We start from the raw sequence: 21,849 nt of genomic DNA on the forward strand, positions 1-21,849 counted from the left end.
GGCCTGTAAATGCTAAAGCCTTTGTTTACTCCGCTGAAATTAGTAATATAACTGAGCTGTCTATGTTAGACAATTATGAAACCTGGGCTCTCTGTACAGCAAAGAGCAAGAAAGATCCCAAGACAGGTCAGACCTGAAAAAGCCTGAATGACCTCTGGAGATTGCTCTCCCTCTCTAATTGTTATTGAAATAAATTAAGGTAATTTTCTAGACACTACCTTAGGTTAGACGCCTAAAATCAAGTGAAATTCACATTCTCAAAAGGGTAGATAGTAGGTAGCAGGTAATCAGATCAAACTCAACAATGTTGAGGGACAGAAGTAGCATATCTGTTTCTGAAATTCAGTAATGATTGCATAATGTTAACTGCAGTCTAAAGGACTTTTAATCTCTTTGTCTGGAAAAACACTGTTTGCTTAACATAGCCATTTGATACCACAAATAGCAGCAATTTAGTGTTTTCCTCCATGGAAGCCAAAAACAATTATACTGAAGCAGCTAATAATACCCCCGAACAGATTGTTTCAAATCTTTTTCATGTGAACTGCTTTTTAACTTAAAGCTGGATAATGGATCTCAGGCATCAGGGTGAGAAAGTTGCAGTGTGAAACATGCATTCAGATAAGACTCAACTAAATTAGTCAACATTTAGATGCTGCTGCAATATCTTATGTATTTGTCTTATTTTCCTTTATTCCTAGAACAATGAAATCTTAATCTTTAATTTTTTTTCTAAAGCCCCTATGGATTATCTATGAAACTTCAGGCACTCCTGAAGATAAGGTGTAGTAATATGAAATTTTGTGCACATTTTAGTAAAACAATTGCTTTCTCAACTAACTTGGAATTTCAATGTATAATAAATTTCTCAAGAGTGAACAGCTTGACCCAAGAATCAATGTTAGGATACATATGGAATTTAATACTGCATTCTTTGCCCCGGTTCAGTAAAAACCCACTTAAACCTCCTTCTTCAAACCAATTGTGAGGGAGGATGTTTTTAAGGTTATTATGAGCCTTAGATCCTATAAAATTCTGCAAAACAGACTTTTCCTGCATGACTCAGTAAGATAATTTTATAAAAGTATTATTTTTCTTGCATGTACAGGATCAGAAGTCAATGCAATGATTGTACATAAAATACAATTCCTTGTCTAAGGAGTTTTCAGTCTAATAGGTAAATGACTGAATTGGGTTTTTTTCTTAACTATATGCTAGTATACTGTGATCTAGAATGAAAGTACATCAAAACAAACATGGAGCAAACCACAGACAAAAATTTGTCCCCATAGATTCAGAAATAAAATGTAGTGAAATAATGAAATGCTTGTAAGAATGTCAAAATTAATTTAATTTCATCTTTTTATAGTTTCTTAATTCCAAAGAATAGGAACACACAGAATTTTTATTCAAGTTTTGGCTTATTTGCTACACATACAGTGCTGCTTTAAAATTCCTTCTTTCTCCGCCTGAACCAATTGTATTTGTGGAATCCACCCTGCAAGGCACAATGCTGTCTGCAGCGCAGAAGGGGTTTTGAAGAAACACTATTCCATGATTATAGTACTGTCAATGCACTGTGAGTGCAGAAACTTGAAAATTAGTGTTCAGGATTGAGCAAGTACTCTTGTGGTACACAAGGGGCTATATTTTTTTTTTATTCTGTGTTTGTCAAGAATGACAAAATGAATTGTGACATCCTTTCACATGCTTGGCACATTACCTTGATGGCTTGCCTCCACATGTTATTTTTCTTTTAATTTTCCACTTTCCAAAAAAAGCTTATATTAACATACTCCTGAATTAGCATATTTCTAAAAATATAGAATAGTGTATGCGTAACTTACAATAAAGTATTCTTCAGTTACACAAGTTTGTACTCAGGAAATGTAAACAATCAGTCCTCTTCTTCAGTAATAAAGAACATGGCTCAGATTTTCTCCCCAAGTGATGGCCCTTTTTTGCTCCTTGATTCATCTGAAGAAGCCAGAATTTGACAGTAACTGCCAAAATAAGAATTCTCCCAATGAAGCCAGAGCAGGAGGAACTCAGATGGTAAAAACTGATGAAGCTGGTACATATGCCAATAGTTTCTCTGACATCCCCACAAATACTGCAGGATGTCAAGAAATGAAAGGGTCAAATCTATTTTTCCCAGTGGCTTGTGATCTCTTATCCAGCTGTTGCAAACTACAGCAATTGATAGACTGTTCTAACACATTTTGGGCCAGAATAGTTCTAGTCTGAAAATCAGCCATAGATGTTGGCACCAAAAATAAAAAGTCAATTTCTTTGAAAATCTCCATGTTTCTAATTTAACTGAAAATATCTCTCGGTTCTAGTTGTATAATCTCAATGTAGTGCGTTGGTAAATGACATGCAATTGCTTTATACCCTTCCATCTTTTCAGTTTTGTGTCTAATAGCAGAAAATTTTCCACCTATACTGTTCAGCTTCAAAAGCAGGACAAAGAAATCTTACGCTTTCTAGGTAATTCTCTGAGAATATCAATGGTGTAATAGGACACCTTTAAGACCAGGACACAAGAGAATCTCTGTATTTTTATGAAAATATCTTGAAACTCATTAATGAAAATATTTATCACCCGTGTCATAATGACACAACGTTAGTTACTGAGATTTCATGCAAAAAAACCATACCTACAATTAATCCAGTATTATTACCATGTATTAATATAATAGTCAAAGGAAAAAATGCCTCATTTTATGACAACAGACTAGAAAATGTGTGCTTAATTCCCAGTTTTCTGCCTGACTATGTTTTAACAGCTATCTAAATGTTCTGGTCCTCAAGTTGCCACTTGCAAAATCATTAGCATAATCACCCATTTTACAGATGGGCTTTCTAAACAGATGTTCAAATCCTACAGTAGTAACGGTAATATAAGAACTCATATTAAAACAACTATAATATTAAAATTAAGGAAAAAACAGGAAACATAAAAAAAAGGAAAAATATATACTCTATAGAATATATATTCTGTTCTATGGAACACCTTTTAGCATAATTTAAATGTTTATACTATAGCTTCACTACATTTTTCTAACTAATTCTGAAACATTAGCCTTACAGAAGTTCCCTTTGGTTTAGTTGATCCAATGAGGGGAGGAAAAAAAAAAGAATTCTGTCTTATTGAAATGCTTTCTGCAACAGTGATGCAATTTGATGCTCTTTTTGGTTTTAACTGTTTACTTAAGTACTCAGTCATAATCAATAAGCACTGTTCCAGAATTGTGGGGAAACCCAAAATGGAGGAAGCTGTGGAATTCCTTTCAGAGCGCTCAAATACACTGGTGAGCAAACCCACTTTTCTCTGGAAAGGGGAGGATTGTGGTTTTCCCAGTTCGATGATGATCACTTTTCTCTGACTACTGTTACGTCATGCTTTCTAGAGGCAGATCCTTACAGCTCATTATTACACTTCTGAACAAGCAGGAATGTTGCTTTTGGAAAAAATAACCAATTACTGGCATTCTGAAAAAGTAACTCAGAGGTAGGTAGTTCTTAATTTTCCTCTAACCTCAGCCCTCATTTCAAATTTCACACTGTCAACGCACAATAGTCTCAGCATGATTCTCAGGAACAAGAAACAGACACAGTAAAGAGCAGTCAGAACAAGACTGTTGCCCTGTCTGCCTTCATCCTTGGTTTGGGAAAGGTTTTGTTAGATGGAAAGTTAAACAGTTATATTCCTCAGACTCCATCTCTTTATCATTTCATGTGTATTTTGTAATTTGGAGAATCTTCTCAGTTTATAAATAAATATATGTGGGAGTCTTTATTAAAATATTGGCAGACTTTTATTGCCTTACAGTTTGGCATTTCGTATTGCTTTTGAAGTATGTTTCAAGATACAGTATATATTTGAAAGTTTCTAAAATAGTACCAGATTCTAAAACCTTGGTTTCCTTTAGAAGTTTAGTAGGAGACTAAAATAATCCAAAACATTAACTATTTTTAGATTGCAGTTATAAATACTACTTCACTTTATATATTAAACCAATATAAAACAAAAGTTCACTTTTTAATTAATTTCCTTTTCAGGAAACCAAGTGTAAATTCATATTTTTCCAATGCAGAGTGGCTTTTATTTTTTTTGATACCTTAGTAAAAACTGCATTTTCAAAGCTCCTGATTTAAAATCCTAACTAATCATGACATAGAATTAGTCTATTTATGGCTACAAAAAGCAAGCCTTGTTCTCATTATGCAGTAAGTACTAGATCTGTTTATAGATCTGACATTTTGTTGGAAGTGATCCAAACCTATAGTGCTATTATTCCTTAGTAAAATTTAAACAGCTGTAGTCATGTAATTCAAAACCCTGGAAGTCTGCTGCAGTGCTTGTTCTACTTCAGTATACCATGAATGCAGGATGCAGCCAGTCATATAAAGGATTCTCTTCTTCACAGAATGAAAGAAAGACGTGAACTACAAACCTGAATGCAACCTGAAAGGTCCAAATAGATGAGCCTGTGACAACCTTTTCCAGAGCTCAGGTACAGTAAACCTTTGTCTGTGAATTTTCTGCAGTGAGCTAAACTCAGATACTGTAAATTGGGGAAGCTGCTTTGCAAAAAAAACAAAAGAGAGTGCAAGTTATTACAAGGGTATGTTACAGAATCGGTAGAACATAAAATACCACAGTTAAAGTATTCTGAAAATTACTGTAAAGAAAAGTTGTTTGATATGAAATAGAATTATCTCCTTGCTGAAGTTTGAAAGTCCCTTTCTTCTGCTGCACTTTTTCCTCTGCTCCTTGTACTGCAAATTACTGGGGAATAGCACTATGATACAACATATTTCACTATATGAAAAAAGTATCATTTTAAAGTTATCTCAAATAACTGCAAAAGCATACTTTTTAATTAACTGGGATTTTTGTGTGCATACTTTGAAAACTAATAGACTTTTCAGTATAAGTTTGCTGGACTGTCTTTGCCATTGATTTTACAAGCAGTGCCTGCTAGAAATGAAAACCAGAACTCTAACAAAGGACGTTAAAAGCATAAAAGTACAGTTAGAGCTTCTCAAGTCATATACTTATCTAGAAGAGTACTATTAAAACATTCTGAAAAATTGAAAGAGATACAAAAGGGAATTATCCAAAAGTGAATCATCCAATGTTAGGTTTTGATCAGTTCTTTGGGAAACATTTCTTTACACTAAACATTAGTTACAAGAAAGCAAACTGTAAGTGGAAAATGTTAATCAACAGCACTCTGTAAAAGCAAGAATCTATACTCTGAATACACTTAAGTTTCCATCTGCAGCTTTGGTTTATAACATACTGAAAACTATTCATTTTACTGAACTACATTTCTAACTGGAATAAATAGCAATTGCCACAAGCACCACAAATGAAAGTGTACAGAAAATCAAAACCTAGAATTAGGACCTACTGCTCTGGTAGACATTTAGTTGTAGGGATATAGTCATGCAATTCTGCAAGTCAGCAAAAGTAGGCATTTTGAAGAAAGATGGGAACACCCACTGAAGAGCTGACTGCTTAAGGAGTGGCATACATTTTTGGAACTGACTTTATACTTTCAATATAGAGTGGGGAAACACGCTAACTTGAACTGAATGCAAAAAAAAGAGATAGGAAGCTGGAAAAGAATATTATTGTGAAAAAAGGATAATACAAAAAACCTAAGAAATAAAATAAAAGATTATATTTCATGGGGAAAAAACAAACAAACAAACAAACCAAAACCCAAACCAATGTGCATCAGAACCAGATATCAGAATATAAGGGCATGTGTTTGTGGTGTGGTTTTTTTTTTTTAAATGGAAACGCTTAATTCATATTAAATACAGAAATAAAAGTATCCTTCTTTGTAGAAGCATAAGCCTTTTTGCATTTTAGTGACATATTCCACAGAAATAAGTAGGGAAAATCAAACCCAGAGAGAGTACAATTACAAACTTATCTGACAAAAGAGATAATAATTTAAGAGATTGGGTTTTATACTCTGGCAGTTCTGAGTCTTTTTAAAGTATATTTTGCTACAAGGTTGCACAACTTAAGACACAAGGAAGCCTTTCTTACTGCATTTTGAAGACTGTGATCAAAACCTTCCAATACTTTTGAAGAGACACTGATTTTCTTTACAGGTCATATGACCCATTTTTATGATCTGGGAATTTTAACACATGCCGCCTTCTGCCATTTTTAAAGTGACAGCTTTCTTAAAACTTAAGCTTGAGCACACAGACTACTAAAAATCCTTATTTTGTGTTACAGCTAAATTCTGCAGGAATTCTGTCATACTGATTTTTCAATTAATTTTGGCATTAGCAATGTCAGGATCATTGGTTTAAAGCAATCTGACAAAATCACCTCCTGACATTTATTCCTGATAGACAATATTCATGTCTACCACATGCAACAACTTTTCAGAGGGAAATTGTAGCTGATGATCTGTGTTGTGCAATATGGAGGTTAAAATGCTTGTATAGAACAGCAGGAGACATCAAAAATGACCAAACCGTTTTGAGCACACTCAGCCTACACTTCACTTGTTCCTTGTTCCAATAACGGACATCTGATATACAATAGCAAACTTCATGTGCAGTATTATGAAATGCAATACTGCCACCTCTGAGAACTTTGTATTAGTTACCTTACTACACAGTGTGGTGAGCTAATGCTTTTGAGATGGCACATGAAATGTTTATGAAATTTGTCTGCTATCAAAATCTTCACAGGACAGCAACTTTTTGTACAGCCCCATAACCTCAGAAACAATGAGCTTTGCTTTTTGTCCAAAAATTGTCAATAAAACCAGTGGTATCTTATGGTTTTAAATCAGAAGCATCATGCGTGACTGGGAAAATTTCTCATTAACAAGGTACAAGTTAACTGCAAAATATATTTTGTCAGTGGAGAATTTTTCTTTTTGTTTTAAACATTTTATTGCATTGAAAGCTTCACCTGCTCTGGAGAATTCTTCCTTGGGTATGTACTATTTATGCATCAGAAGAAATGAATGGTTCTGACTTTTGGTGGCAATAGCATGCTCAGGTAACCAGAATAATGTATGCTGAGATTACCTATAGAACAGCTGTTCCAAACTTCAACATAAATATATGGAAATTTAAAAACAAAAAATATCAGCCAACATGGAGAATCACAGATTATAATAAGAATAATACTGATGAAGAGATGAGTGGTAAGATTGGAGACACTACATGGAAAACTGCCAAAACAAATGTTAGTTATATGAGGATATGGCATTATAGACTAAGAAAAACAAAAGTCAAAATGTATTACACAAATACCAAAGAAAAACATGTTTCTGGACTTTGTGGGGCTGCTGTTGAAAGGAAGACATTAGTTTTCCTCATAAGAAAGAGAAACAATGTACACCTATCTTCAAATCCATATACATCTTTGTGACGGCTGCTATTCATGGACCAGCGTGTCTCTTTTCTGTATGGCAGTTTTTAATGCAGCAATTCTACCTACAAGGCGGACTTCGAGTCTCATGGAGGGATACATGTAAAACAGGAATGGCAGACCTCTGTAAGAATGTAAATTCTCTGCCTTCAGCTCACTGATCTTCCAAATAAGAGTCTGGAAAAACTCTTTCTTTTGCAGTTGTCACACAAGGCCTTGGCTCACAGAATACACCTATCCACAATCCTCTCTTGCAAATATAAATTTTTCAGAACATATCTAACTTGCAAACTTCTTGCATCATCATGAGTAACTGGACATGTCCAAGAAATTTTTGGCTAGCGTGTTCTTTTAAAAGTTTCTGTAAAACTCTGTGAAATATATAGTGTAATCTAGCATACATTTTTAATTATACTAAAAAGAGAAAAGAACTGCTATCTAAGTCAAAAGTATTGGGCATTTTTTTCATTTTGCATAGCAGACAGAATCCTATAAATCACTCAAAAAGAATATTTCTACTATATATGCCTCTAAGTTTCCTGCAAGATTAAAACAAACACACTTTTGTATTTCTATTTAATTTTACCTTGACAATAGTCGTAGTGTTCCATTAGTAATACCTGTATATGACAGATTTAAATAGAGAAGAGATCTGCAACCTTCTGATATGAGTCTCATCGATTCATCCTGAATAATAAAAAAAAATAATTCCAGAAGTACATTAGAATTATATTTGTATTCATTTATCTTACATTTTTATGCAGAATAACAAGGGAAAAAACATTAATATCTTTAAATCATCATAATAATTTTTATACATCACAGCCATTTTCTTTGGAAGTGTCAGAGGAGAATATTGAGAGACATATGACGCTACTGTTACTCACTTGAGGTATGGTAATTTTAACATTCCAATTCAAGAAAACATTATACACTACACAGTCCTACAGAGCACAGGGGACTCTTCACATGATTGAAGGTTAGCCCATGTCTACATATTTTGCTAAACCAAGATTCTTGTTAGCCAGTCTTGGTATCTAAAACCACTGGTGAATTTTCTCCGTAAGTTCTGGTACACTTCTGCAACCCGTAATATCATTTACAAAATGCTTCCTGTTTAGTTCTACCCTCTAGGTGGAACATTAGATTTGAGTAATTCTAAGGCTTCCATGTTTTATTGGCCTGCAAAAGTGGTACTACCTAGATTGTTCTATATATCATTCCATTAGAATATAATGGGAACAAACCTCCTAGTATGAAGAATGTTTCACAATAAATGTCAATATAATAGAAAGGGAAAAAGTCAGCACTTATACATGGAAATGTAATAGATGAGTGTCTGTCTTTTGCCATGTTGTGGTCACCTTTTTAATATTTCAGTTAGCAGGCAAAAGGACCATCAAGATAGCTGGAAATTCAATACAAAACAACTTTAAAGAGGACAGTTTGTGCTTTCTAAATATAGTCCTGCAACAAAGGATTTGAGAGAGATGATATCAGTAAAAATAGGTATGTTGACAGAAGATAACCATAACCTTGAAGAGAACTGAAGGCACAGAGAGTGGTGAGAAAGCATTAGGGGGATAGCACAATGGGGAAAACTCCGAAACCTTCCATATGAAAGCAGCGCACCCAGGGGTCCATCTCAAGTGTCTGAACGCAAACACTTGTAGCATGGGAATCAACCTGTAGGGATCAAAGTTCATGCACAGGTGCAGAGCTATGATTTCATTGGGATTCCAGAGATGCAAAGGGGTAGCACACACAACTGGAGGGCTGCAATGAATGGTTATAGAATATTTAGGAATGACAGCCCAGGAAGGTGAGGACAGGTTGCACTCTATGCAAAGTTATGCTTAAATGCACAGAGCTTTGCACTGGAATGGGTAACAAGGCATTTGACAGCTTATTTGTAAGCATTAGAGGCTAGACCTATGAGGATTACATTGTAGTAGGTGTCTGCTACAGACTGCTTGATTCAGAGAAGAAGGTAGATGAAAGTTTCTTTGGGCAGCTGAAGGAAGCCTTACAATTGCCTATCCTGGTTACTCATGAGAGACTTCAACCATTCTGATATCCGCTGGAAGAACAATATGGCTGGGCGCAAACAATCCAGGAGACTTCTACAGTGTGTTGAAGACAATTTCTTGATCCAGGTGACTGACAAGTGGTCTAGGGAACATGTTCTTCTGGACTTGTTTCACAAACAAGGAAAAACTGGTCACAGACATGAAGAACTAGAGTGACACTGGTTACTGCAACCATGAAAATGAGTTTTAAATCCTGAGAGAAGAAAATTGGACAAACTGGAGAAGAAAAAGCCTGAACTTGAGAGCAGATTTTGGCTTGTTTAGGGATCTGCTTAACGGGATTTCGTGGTTGACAGCCCTGGAGGGCAAAGGGGCCCAGGAAAGCTGGTTGATCATCAAGGCCAAGGTACTCAATGACTTTTTTTGCCTCAGTTTTTACTGCTAAGGCTTGTCTTAAGGCTTCCCAGGTGCCTCCCAGGAACCTACTAGCAGAGTCTGTGGGAGTGAAGCAATACCTATGGTAGAAGATAATGTCAGGGAGCACCTGAGGAAATGGGACAAGACAGGATGCATCCAAGAGTACTAAGAAAGCTGGCTCCTGTCACTGAGAGGCCTCACTCATTTTTGAAAGGTCATGGCAATCAGAGGAAATTCCTGATGACTGGAAGATAGGAAATGTCACATCCATTTTCAGGAAACGGAAGAAGGACGATCGAGGAAACTACAGGCCAGTTAGCCTCACCCAAGTCCCTAGGAAGGTTATGAAGCAAATCCTCCTTGAAGCCCTGTCCAAGCACATGAAGGATGAAAAAGTGATAGAGAACAGCCAGCGTGGATTTACCAAGGGCAAAGCATTCCTCATTAAGGTGTTAGTTTTCTATGATGAAATTACTGGATCTATAGATAAGGGGAAAAAAGTGGCTGTTGTGTATCTTGACTTCAGCAAGGCCTTCAACGCAGGCCACAGTATCCTTATAGCCAAATCGGTAAAATAAAGGCTGGATAAGTGGACTTCAAGGTGAGTGAAAATTTGTCCGGGCTGCCAGGCCAAAGAGTTGTCACCAATGGTGCTAAGTCCCATTGGTGGCTTATGGCAACTGGCATCCCTCAAGGGTCAATATGGGGACCAGTACTGTTAATTGTCTTTATAAATGGTTTGGATGATAGGAATAAAATACATTCTCAGCAAATTCACAAATTATTCCAAACTGGGGGGAGCATCAATACACTGGAGGCTAGAACTGCTATTCAGACAGATTTAGTCTCAAAAAATGGGCTGACAGAAACCTCAGGAAGTTCAACAAAGGCAAATGGAAAGTCCTGCATCTGGGATGGAGCAACCCCATGCATCAGTACAGTCTAGACACTGGACAGAAAGCAGCTATCAAACACATTGACCTGACAGTCCTGGTCAATAACGATTTCAATGTATATCAACAGTATGCCCTTCTGAAAAAGGTGGCCAACTGTATACTAGGCTGCATTGCCAAGAGTGTGGTCAGCAAGTCCCTGCTATCCCTGGCATCACCTAGGAATGTGCCTACTGGTGTGTACCAAATGTGTATTAGCAAGCATGCTAACAACCAAACAGAATGGACAGTTATGAAACAGTGTTTGAGTCTTTACAATTTGGCAGGCCCTGGCCCTCTTTAACTTACTGCCTTCATGCATCAACATGATCCTTGAAAAGCATACAACCTCCAAATACTACTCTGTAGTTATAATATCATATAGCAAGTATTATGTTATGTAGCAAGATGATTCTACAGTGTTACTCAATGAACTTCATAATATAATAGATCTTTATCCCTTCCTTGTAGCTGGTATAGTAAAGAAAATTATATAATCTGTGAAAATGGTGAGAACAAGATATTTGGCAATAAAGCTAACATCAACATAGGACAGAGATGGTGATAGATGTAAAGCAGAACCAAACCAGAGTATTATAAATTAGAAGCTCACGATTCTTCTGCAGCTCTTGCCTCTCTAACTCAACCATCATATGCCATTTTTGTATGAAGTTCATAAGCTGTAGTTTATCCGTGGTAATTTTTTAATTTTTTTGTGTAAATATTTGAGTGTTTCTGGGCTAGACCCTTGGACATACATTTCACTCTAAAGACAACTAAACTATACCAAATTATTTGTTTATATACTTAGCATAAATAGCCTATAAATGGATGTATACATTATATGAATCTATTAAGAACCATAATGTCTAAAAAAAATGTTGATTTTATTTTTAGATTGATTTTATTATTAGAAAAATTTACACGTATTGGTGTCATTTCTAAGAAATTATTAATTAAAGCAGAGTCAAACATTGTTTTTCCATCAGAAAAGAGCAATGAAAAAACATAAAAGAGAATTAATAGAAGAAAGATAAAACTGAAAATGTTAAAGGAAAAAAGAATGTACAAAATATATAATGGTGATTGCATACTTAGACACTTTTCAAATAAAGGCTCTCACAAATATCCAGAAATTTAGTGAGACATTTTTAGAGCCCAAGTGTACTACTGAATGAAGGAATAAAGGAATTTGGAAACAGTTTAGGATTAAAAGGTATTGTTGACAACTCCAAACTTAAAAAAGCAAAAAAGAACCTCCCCACAGACTGGTGGAGTTTTGAAGCCTGTTTATTAAAATTAACTGAGATTGAATATATCATTTTGCCCTGGCGCTGTAAAAAACAAATGAGAACTTCACTGAGTATCTCTGAATCCTAGTAAACTCCATTTTCAAAGTACTTAAGAGCACAAGTCTCTACTTTTAATCAGGAAGATTTGTGTACCCAAATAACCACAGCTCTTCAAAAAATCTTCCTTCTTGGTATAAATTAGAATTCGTGGAAAAAGTCTGTAGTACTTACATTTAATCCCTGGCATTCAGACAGATTTAAGTCTTGCAAATTCTTACATTCACCTAAAAAAAAAAAAAAAAAGTCATATTAAAGGTGAACAGTTAAAATTCTAAGTGTACAACACAAACATAAGAATTCTTATTACAGATTCAGCCCATCTAGGCCAATATCCTCCCTGAAACCATGGCCACAGCATATTACTGAGAAGCAAGCACAAAAAACAAAAAGTAGAATACAAAGTTGGAGTAAGCTGTCCTGAGGAAATGTTTCTTCTTACACTCCATCAACTAATGGCTGGCTTAGGAACCAAGCTGTTTTCAGTCTTATATTACCAAAGGACCAGAAAGCCACCTAATTAAGCAATCTGGTGTTCAGAAATGCCAGAATTAAGTTTTCCACATAGGGTTATCTGTCCCTCCCACCTATATATTACGACATTGGTATCTAATTATATAAGTGAACAATCTTTTCCCTCTGAAAGTAGAGGTGCAGCAATCAGACCAATTGTAGGAAGAGCCCTGCTTATCTTCTGCAAGTATGGAATTTCAGAGAATTTAGCTGCCTGAGACAGTCTCTTCTGTGTGCATATAATCTATTATTTTTATAAACTCCTATTTTGCAGAGATTGTTGAAATTCTAACAAATCAACAAAAGATAGATGTCTGAGACTAGAAGAAACGCTTACACATCCCTTCAGCCACTCTTCTGCCAAATTTTGAGTCTATCCTCCAAGGTAAAGATGCAAAAACTCCTATTAAACATAGTAATACTTTTTGCCTTAATCTGATCTTCAAAAATAACTGATCTAAGCTGAAATGAAAAAATAGACCTCATACAGATACTTAATATGGAAAATGCAGTATGAAAGGTTTACAGAGTTAAAAGAAATATATTTAAAAAAATCTTTAAAAACACATTTTCACATGGTAAGCCAAATACATGTTTTCAATTGCAACCAAGCACTAGTACAACAATACCTCTGTATATTCTTTTCTACAGGGACTGTGAATTCATTAATATCCTGTAATACTGTCTAACTCAGTGCCTTTTTGAAGAGTAGGACAATACTGAGAGGAATTGCACAACTCAAAAGAACCTAACCAATTAAAATCATCCTTAAGACTGCTAAGCCACAGAAATTACAAACCTCTTATACGTTTTTTGCCCTAGCACTAAATGAGACAAAATTACCTTTTTACATGTGAACCTGTACATGCTACCAAAAGCAGCTGCTCATTTTGGTATTATAGCTGAGTATAATTTAGTTAGCAGACAGAATGTAATACTAGTAAAAAATTCCAGTTCAGACCCAGGAGATGAAAAGGAAGAGGAAAGAATATTTCCAGAATTATTTATTACCTTTCCTTCCCCAAGTTCTTTTTCTATTTCCAAGCTCTCCTGGATAGAATGAGCTATCACATTATCAGAATGGTGAACAGTTCAAAACAACACAGGGGATCCCAGTTATGATTCAAGTTATTAAAACACATGATCAATTTACACTGACTAGCATTTAGGTGCCAAAAAGTAACAAAATTTAATTTTTCATGTAAGGGACAATGTTATCAATGCAAACCCTCATTCACACTGTGAACTAACAGAATCTGAATGCAGATAGATAACTGGCAACTACAGGAACAAAACGGAGAAACCAATCAATGGGTTTTCAAAGGTAATATTAACAACTGGCCACATGGATTAGAGGGATGCAGTAGCATGCATAGACAGGACTGCTTCATCTGTCTAATGAGTAAGAACTACACAAATACTGAGAATGCCCTACAGTCGAGATGTAGTTTAAACTGATCTATCAATTTGTTTAAAAATGAAAAAGTTCTTTGCTTTCAGAAGAATTTTACCTGATATTAGTTGATTTATTGTGCTACCTTTCCTCCAGATAAAAACAAGTTTTTTGAGCCCAAAACAATGGCGTTTTAGAAACAGAACATCTGTGCAATGATCTGCACTCCAGACTGGGATTCAATACCTTCCCAGGTGCTAAGGTCAAAAAGGACTGAGCATAACACAAAGAAGTCCACAGTTATAGAGAAAAAGTAACTAAGTAGTTAAGCCAAACAGTGAAGAATTAAAAAAAAAGTTTCAGAAGGAATGATACTGACTAGCAAAAGTAGGAAATTTGTGAGATGGAAAAAAGTTAGAAAATAAAAAAAATGAGGGGTTAAAATATTTCTAAGGAAACACATCCTTGTGAACAAACTTCACTGAAAATTAAGGAAAAGGGCAGTGGACAGGAATAGTATGGGAAATTCAGGAGAGAACATAGGCCAAAAAATTACTATAAATACTGAAGCAATTTGGAAACGGTTGCAGGGAGCAGTCCTTCTCTATCTGACATGGGCCATGAGAGACACTTGGTAGTAGCAGGGCTAGTTATGATAATTGGGGCTCAACCTGAAAACAAGTCCACACTTGAGCGCAGTCTGAAACCAGGGGTTTGATAGGTACTGGATAACTTTCCCTGGTCTGGCTCTGTATGTGTTCCAGTGGCTTAACACCCAGAAAGCTGGAAAATACCAGCTTCAAGCTCCTCTTTGAAGCTCATCTTCCAAGATGAACTTAAATACAAAGAAGATTCAGCCTGATGCACTTTTCCTGAATACATGAGAACCTTCTAACAAAGATCAGTTAGAAATTGGTCCATATAGTTTCCCATGTTTAATCAAAATGAACGACAGTAGACCAGAGACAGTAAAAACAACAAAAAAAGAGATAGGACATTAAATCTTCAAAGTATTTGTAAAGCTCCAAGTAGTGTGATGATTGAGCACTTGATTGAATGCTGCACATTATGAACAAGCCTCAATGAAAATGCCTGTTTCATCTGTACTAATGTTTTACCTTTCTTCCAATACAGGGATCCCACATACCCCAGCTGTGCATCCTCAGATCTGTACAATACTGATTAAAACTATCCAAAAATTTCAACTGTTCCAGCTGTCACAGAAAATAACTGGGGCCAGCTGAATGTCAGGATGCAAGTAGTTACTATTATACTACTACTTCTTCTTTGTAAACTGTCTGACTGTAGGAGGACAAGGAATAGGAGTTTGAGAAACAATGAAAGGGAAAACATCTTAAGGAAAGCATCTAGCACTGTTAAGCGCAATGCCCGAGGCCTACCATGTGATATATACAGTTATCTTCATGAGAAATACCTAGATTGTCAGGAAAGAAAATTGATTTTTGTGGCACCTGATTGGCCAGAGGATTTAAAACACATGCTGCTAGCAAGAAACAGGATTCGTAAATTGAAGAATAATATGTTTTCCAAGTATAAAGTACTGAAAAGTCTGGATTTACAACAGAATGATATATCAAAAATTGAGAGCGAGGCTTTTTTTGGTTTGAATAAACTTACCACACTCTTACTTCAGCATAACCAAATTAAGAGTTTATCTGAGGAGATCTTTATTTATACACCCAGTCTAAACTACCTACGTCTTTATGATAACCCCTGGCATTGCAACTGTGAACTAGAAACTCTTGTTACAATGCTACAGGTTCCAACAAACAGGAATTTGGGAAATTATGCCAAGTGTGTGCACCCAATAGAACTGAAAAATCAAAAGCTAAAGCAGATAAAAGCTGAACAGCTATGTAGTGAAGAGGACAGGCAGGACCCCCAAAACATAAGACGGGAGAAGCCCGAAGCTGTCAAACCAGAATTTGATTCCTCTTTGTGCCACATGTATGTGTTTCCTGTACCAACTCTGAACTGCAAAAGAAAAGGTTTGTATCTGTCCTTATAACTGAATTAACGATTTTAATATTCTTGCTCCCATACTACATTTATACACATATTATTTACAGCAAATATAGTACTAGTACTTGCTTTACTCACTTTAATATTGTTAATTGTTTTCCTCTTGTAACTATAAGCACCAGGTGGGAATTACTTCTGCATTTTACCTCTACTCTGCAGCCCCAATTCCAGATATTCTTTAATGCTCTAGTATAAGATATCCAACAAAAATCAACAGGAATAAAATTAAGCACACTTAAGTTACTGAAGGACCAGCATCTCACTAATCCTGATTTTACAACTATAAACATACTAATCAGTCAAATTACAGCTGCGCTGAAATTGTTGTACTGAAGAGAAAAGCACAGAGTGCCTTTTCTTCTTTCCAGTGTACAACACAAAGATAGCAACAACTTTGACAGAAGCAAGCTGTGAAGCAGAACTGGAGCAGCCAGCTGTGCTTACAATGCCCAAAGGAACCTGATTGCAAAGGAGAGCCATCGCATCCTCACATTTTCTGTGCAAGATTTCTTCTACTAAGGAAGAAATTGTATGCTTTTGTTCATAAAGAAATACCTCCTCTGTGTTCTTCCTCCCAGCATCCAGCTAACATTTTGAAGTTGAAGGGCCTTCAGTAAATGTTTTTCAGACACTTGGATCCATTCCATTCCTAAATCCTTCTCAGGCTCCTAAAAGCCACAGTTAAGCCTTAAGGGTAAACCAGCTGGGGCATATATCAACACAGAAGTGCACATTTATTCATGCTTTATATTTCCTGTATTTTATCCAGTGATGAAACAAAGGAAGCAACAAAACAATTCAGAAGAGAGTCGTTCTTTAACATTACAAATCTGAAATAAAAAACAATACTAGAAGTAGCCAAAATTGGTAGGATTTTGTCGCAAATTTTGTGAAGCATAGCCTGCAATACCAGATCACTGCAGTGGTATCAAAGAGATGAGCTGAATGCATGAATACACTCAAAAACTTTTGGCAAGTAAAATGTTACTTTTTTCTCTAAGTTCATTGAAACATTCAATGTGGTCTGCTCTTCATTGGATTTTCACAGGCTTTTATGGTATTTTTAAAAAAATGGTTTGCTGTCTTTAGTACTAATAATGAAGAAATAAAGTTACTTCAACCTCTGCATGAGGGTACTAGAAGGTACAGGGACTCCATCCTTCAGATCAAGAACTAAGTATATCAGTCCAGGACTTCCTGAATGTCTAGCATGGACACATTGAGTACGTTCAATATTTTTTAGGAAGTATCAGATCTACTGTGCATATGCTTGACAGCTGGATGCAGATATCCCATGGACATTTGGGATTTCTGAACATATGGTAATCTTTGATGAAAGCATTGTACTTACTGTCTTTGCATATGATTACTGTGCAGCAGATGCACAATTTCATTGGAATTTTCATCAGAAATACGAGTATAATGTATCCAAAATGCTGGGAAAACACAAAAAAATTCTCTAAATCCACATGGACAAGATTTCAGAGTAGGAAAAAAGGGACATCAGTTGCCAAACCAGTAAGATGACATGAAAAGCTGCAATCCATTATTCCTTTACAATGGAGGGGATGGAATGACAAGCAGTTTGCCAGTACTATGTATCTCTAAGGAGATATGACAACAGGTCAGCAGCTTTCAGCTAATGTCAGAAAGCTCATGGAAGAAACATCTTAAAAATACATATAACCATGTGTATGCTCTGCTTTTTGAAGAACTTCTTATTTTATCTCATCAGACCAGTGATACGCCAGATCCTTCAATACTTCAGAATGAAAGTGTCCTATGTCCTTGATTCTCTTTTATCAAAAAAAGCAACAAAAGTTGGAAGCAAAAAGTAACTTCTGTTTGCTTTTCTGCAAAAGAATTTATATTTGCAAGAGCAGTTGAAAAAAATCTATTTTCTAGTACTGCCAAACTCTCCAAGTCTCTAAATTCAAGCATTATTCACATTCATTTGGTGATAAATAGGCCCTGAAACTCCTGCACAAGCAGGAAGCACTCCAAACAGAGCAGGCTGGAGTAGTATTTATAGTATAGTATATATATATATACTATACTATAGTATAGTATTTATGTATTTATAATACCAAAGCTCTGCTCAAAATCAGATATAAGGCAGGAAGACTGATACACTGCTTTAGCCTTGAGAATAGCTCAGAACTTCAGAAGTACACTGACAACACAAATTTCACCACAGATCCAGAAACTACTTGCTTTCATTCAGAGACGGTCAAATAAGAGATACTACTCATTTTCTTGTAAAAACAGCCCAGGATTAGAACACTCATTGAGTAAACATAATCCTGGAGATTAGATTTATTAACATTACCCTGAGAGGATTCAAACCGCAGCTTACACTTCTCAAGAATGTGCCCCTACTACTGGACTAGAAGCTATTCTTTCTGTAACTCTTTTGCAAGGAACACTGTAAGGATACATACTCAGATGACTGAGAGGTGCTTGGCTACTTAGGTAATGCCAATGATACAAGTAGGATAGAGAAGTAGATAGACAGAACACCACTATGCTGCCTGGACATAACGACTGTAAATATTGTAACAAATATAAAGTCTTAAATATTACTAAAACTACATAACTGTAACTGAAGAACCATAATTATAACTGTAAATATTACTATAAATACTATAAAAACTAGCATTTTTATTGCTGATAAAATTTAGAACATTTTACCTTTTGGGAACACAAAACAAAGGATGTAAGACAGCACACTATAATTTGATTATGGAAGATGTTCATATACCAATGAACATTTTTTTATATAGTTACTCTGGTTTCTTTTCTTTAAATGATCAAGCACTTCACACATACTTTTTATTAGTATAGTATCTTCACTACCTACCCTATCCCTATGCAAATGAATAATAGAGTTCTATTAAAATAAAAATACAAAACACACAAAGAGGCTTTACTATAAGCATCAATGAAGACAGCAATTTTCACATGAAATGTATAGATACAAGTGAACAAAGCAATGAAATTCAAGAAGTTGAAAAAAATATGTTGACACTAGTAGTGAGAATAAAAGGGAAAGAAAACAAGAAACAATGCTAGACTGACAAAACTGTGTGTGGTATGCAACTGTGATACCTAAGCAGTAAGAATAATCTAAAGATGACACAAGTTATATCTTTTTCATTTTTTAAGATTTAAAGAAAGTTCCAGGTAACATACCTCCAGATATAGTTAAACTTGATTTGTCCAGCAACAAAATTAGACAACTACGAGCCAAAGAGTTTGAAGATGTCAGTGAACTGAAGATACTAAACCTAAACAGTAATGGAATAGCTTACATTGATCCTGGTAAGAATAATTTTAAATATTCATTAGAAAGTTATTTGTGTTTTATTAATTATAAACTTTGATAATGTCTCTATCAGATATAAATGTGGGGAAAAAAGGATTTAAAAATCTAGAAGATGGTGCAAATTTTAGCTTTTGTACCACTCAATTCATAGATTAAAGGTTTGCACTGAAATGTATTCATCATGGAAATCAATAAAGAGAGACTGATTTCAGCTGCCCTTTCTTAATACTAAACCAACCAAGTATAAAAATTTAATTCTGCAGACTGAAGGCAAATCATTTCCCAAAATGCTAAACAGTTCAATGATTTTTTAAATATCTTTGCCAAATCTAAGAAAACTTGTCATATAATAAGGGTGCTTTTAAATTATATTGGACAATAAAGTAATAGATAAACCAAAAGGATTTAAACTCTTTTGGATTAAAAATCACTACATATAATTGCTGTTAAGTTATATATTATTAGAACTTAAGTGGCCCTGTTGGCATTTTGCTTATTGCCTGTGTGTATTTGGTTTTTAATTATGAAAGCAAACACAAGGACAGAGAAAGTATGAAGCAAAAAGACCCTTCTCTAGTAGCATTTTGGAAATTAAGCTGCAGTAGAAAGTGATAATATCAGTAAAATGGTACTTATGAGGTTTAACATTAGACACAGTCAATTTATTTAAGACTTCTGCCATTAAATGGAACAGTATACTTGCAAAACATAGGAACCGCGTTCTGAAATGTGACTCAGAAGCATTATTATGAAGCTCCATGTTTATTCCATATCTTAAAATATTAACTTAAAGGTTCTACGCACACACACATACATACAAAATCTACTAGCACTGCACATTGTCTAATACATAATAAATTTCCATATTTCTACTTCTGTATCATGGCAGTAACAGTAGACTTCTATGACCAAATCAACCATTGATTCACCTTCACTGTCCCTATTCTACACTCATGCATGCCCTTTAAGTGGTTTATAACTTTACCAGCAGTACAACTCCCCTAATGTCAATATATTTATACCAACATGCACTTGTCAAGGCACAAGCCATATTTTAAAGTTCAGTGTTTGAAAAGTCTTTTTTGTAGGCTTTTGCCAAAAAAAAATAAATAAATGTATAATTATGAAAATGTTTTTCCTGTTGCAAATATGCATGTTTTGTTCTAACTTATCTTTATAAGGTACCAATAACTATTTTTCTATTGACTAGCTGCTTTCTCAGGTCTCAATAACTTAGAGGAGCTGGATCTATCAAACAACAGCTTGCAGAATTTTGAATATGGAGTACTGGAAGATCTTTACTTTCTGAAAATACTGTGGCTGAGAGAGAATCCTTGGAGATGTGATTACAACATTCATTATCTTTTCTACTGGTTGAAGCATCACTACAATGTTCACTACAATGGCCTAGAATGTAAAATGCCTGAGGAATACAAAGGATGGTCTGTTGGAAAATATGTTCGAAGTTATTACGAGGAGTGCCCAAAAGACAAGCTGCCCATTTATCCAGAAACTTTTGATCTGGAAAAAGATGATGAGGAATGGGAACGACACAAAGAACAATCAGTTCAAACAGTAAAGAAGCACGGTGTAATTGTCACTGTGATAGGCTAATAAGGGAATTTTTTTTTTTAAGTACATTCAAATATTTGATACTCTGACAAAGAAAAACATGCTGTTTACATTTTTTGTTAATTATACTGATTGTTTGTAGGACTATCTGCCTACAAAGTTCTGTTTATTGCAGTTAATAATTACAGAATGGCATTAGTTATACAGCATCCTTCATCAAGTAATTGTTTCTAACAATTTGTTCCGGACATTCTTGTGAAATATTTTGGCAAATATTTGAAACTATACAGTAGAAGTCGATAGACACAAATGTACATAATGTGGTGGGGAGGAGCTGTCTTATGTATGAACACAGCTTATGAGTTGACACAGAACTTTCTGCAGAATTGTGATCAAGACACATTTTTCTTGAATGTATTGACAGTTCTTTGTATCTATCAGTTTCCTGAAATATTCCCAGAAAATATTTCTAAGATTTTTGTATCAGCTTCCTGTTGTTTTATTGTATACGAAAAATCAAACTCAAGACTAACCTTAAATACAGTTCTAAAAACAGGAATGGCAGTCGTTATACTGATTAGAATTCAAACCCAGAAGTGCTGACTTACCAGTGTTCCTGCTCAGTCTTGAGTGAATAATTCAGCTTCTGCCTCTTCCATACCTGAGCTGCCTGAAACCATGAGTAGCCAAGACATGGTTGGTTCCCAACATCCAGCTCCACATGCTCATATTTGCCTTGTTTGGTTTTTGTAGTAGGCAGAGCTGAAGTCTTTCTAGGAGATATTTTAGGTTGCCGTGTCAATTTGACACAGCTTACATAACATCACTTCTAGGTGAAGAGGACCACGTGAA

General features: G+C 35.3%; 2 protein-coding genes across 9 annotated transcripts in view; one reads left to right on the forward strand and one right to left on the reverse strand.

Annotated features, from left to right (window-relative positions):
* The window catches only part of FBXL13 (F-box and leucine rich repeat protein 13), a 93,893-nt gene that overhangs the window by 35,774 nt on the left and 36,270 nt on the right, over window positions 1-21,849 (reverse strand). For 4 of the 5 annotated variants that reach the window (XM_075024777.1, XM_075024778.1, XM_075024779.1 and 1 more), the window contains exons 10-12: window positions 12,326-12,378; window positions 8,010-8,110; window positions 4,461-4,590 (exon numbers count right to left, since the gene is read on the reverse strand). In XM_075024777.1, the coding sequence (XP_074880878.1) occupies window positions 4,461-4,590; window positions 8,010-8,110; window positions 12,326-12,378 (284 nt within the window). The remainder of the gene's footprint in view (window positions 1-4,460; window positions 4,591-8,009; window positions 8,111-12,325; window positions 12,379-21,849) is intronic. The other variant, XM_075024776.1, reaches the window with a different exon arrangement.
* On the forward strand, window positions 3,163-21,627 carry LRRC17 (leucine rich repeat containing 17). 4 transcript variants are annotated; one of them, XM_075024785.1, is made up of 6 exons: window positions 3,163-3,514; window positions 4,434-4,520; window positions 12,939-13,049; window positions 15,192-16,066; window positions 19,266-19,421; window positions 20,636-21,627. In XM_075024785.1, the coding sequence occupies exons 4-6, from the start codon at window positions 15,310-15,312 to the stop codon at window positions 21,037-21,039; spliced, it is 1,317 nt and encodes a 438-aa protein (XP_074880886.1). In that variant the 5' UTR covers window positions 3,163-3,514; window positions 4,434-4,520; window positions 12,939-13,049; window positions 15,192-15,309; the 3' UTR covers window positions 21,040-21,627. The 4 variants fall into 4 exon arrangements, with proteins under 4 accessions (XP_074880886.1, XP_074880888.1, XP_074880885.1 ...); XM_075024787.1 differs by lacking the exon at window positions 12,939-13,049; XM_075024784.1 differs by lacking the exon at window positions 3,163-3,514 and having other exon boundaries at window positions 4,222-4,520.

This window comes from Buteo buteo, chromosome 4, assembly GCF_964188355.1.
Source record: "Buteo buteo chromosome 4, bButBut1.hap1.1, whole genome shotgun sequence".
Classification (NCBI taxonomy): domain Eukaryota; kingdom Metazoa; phylum Chordata; class Aves; order Accipitriformes; family Accipitridae; genus Buteo; species Buteo buteo.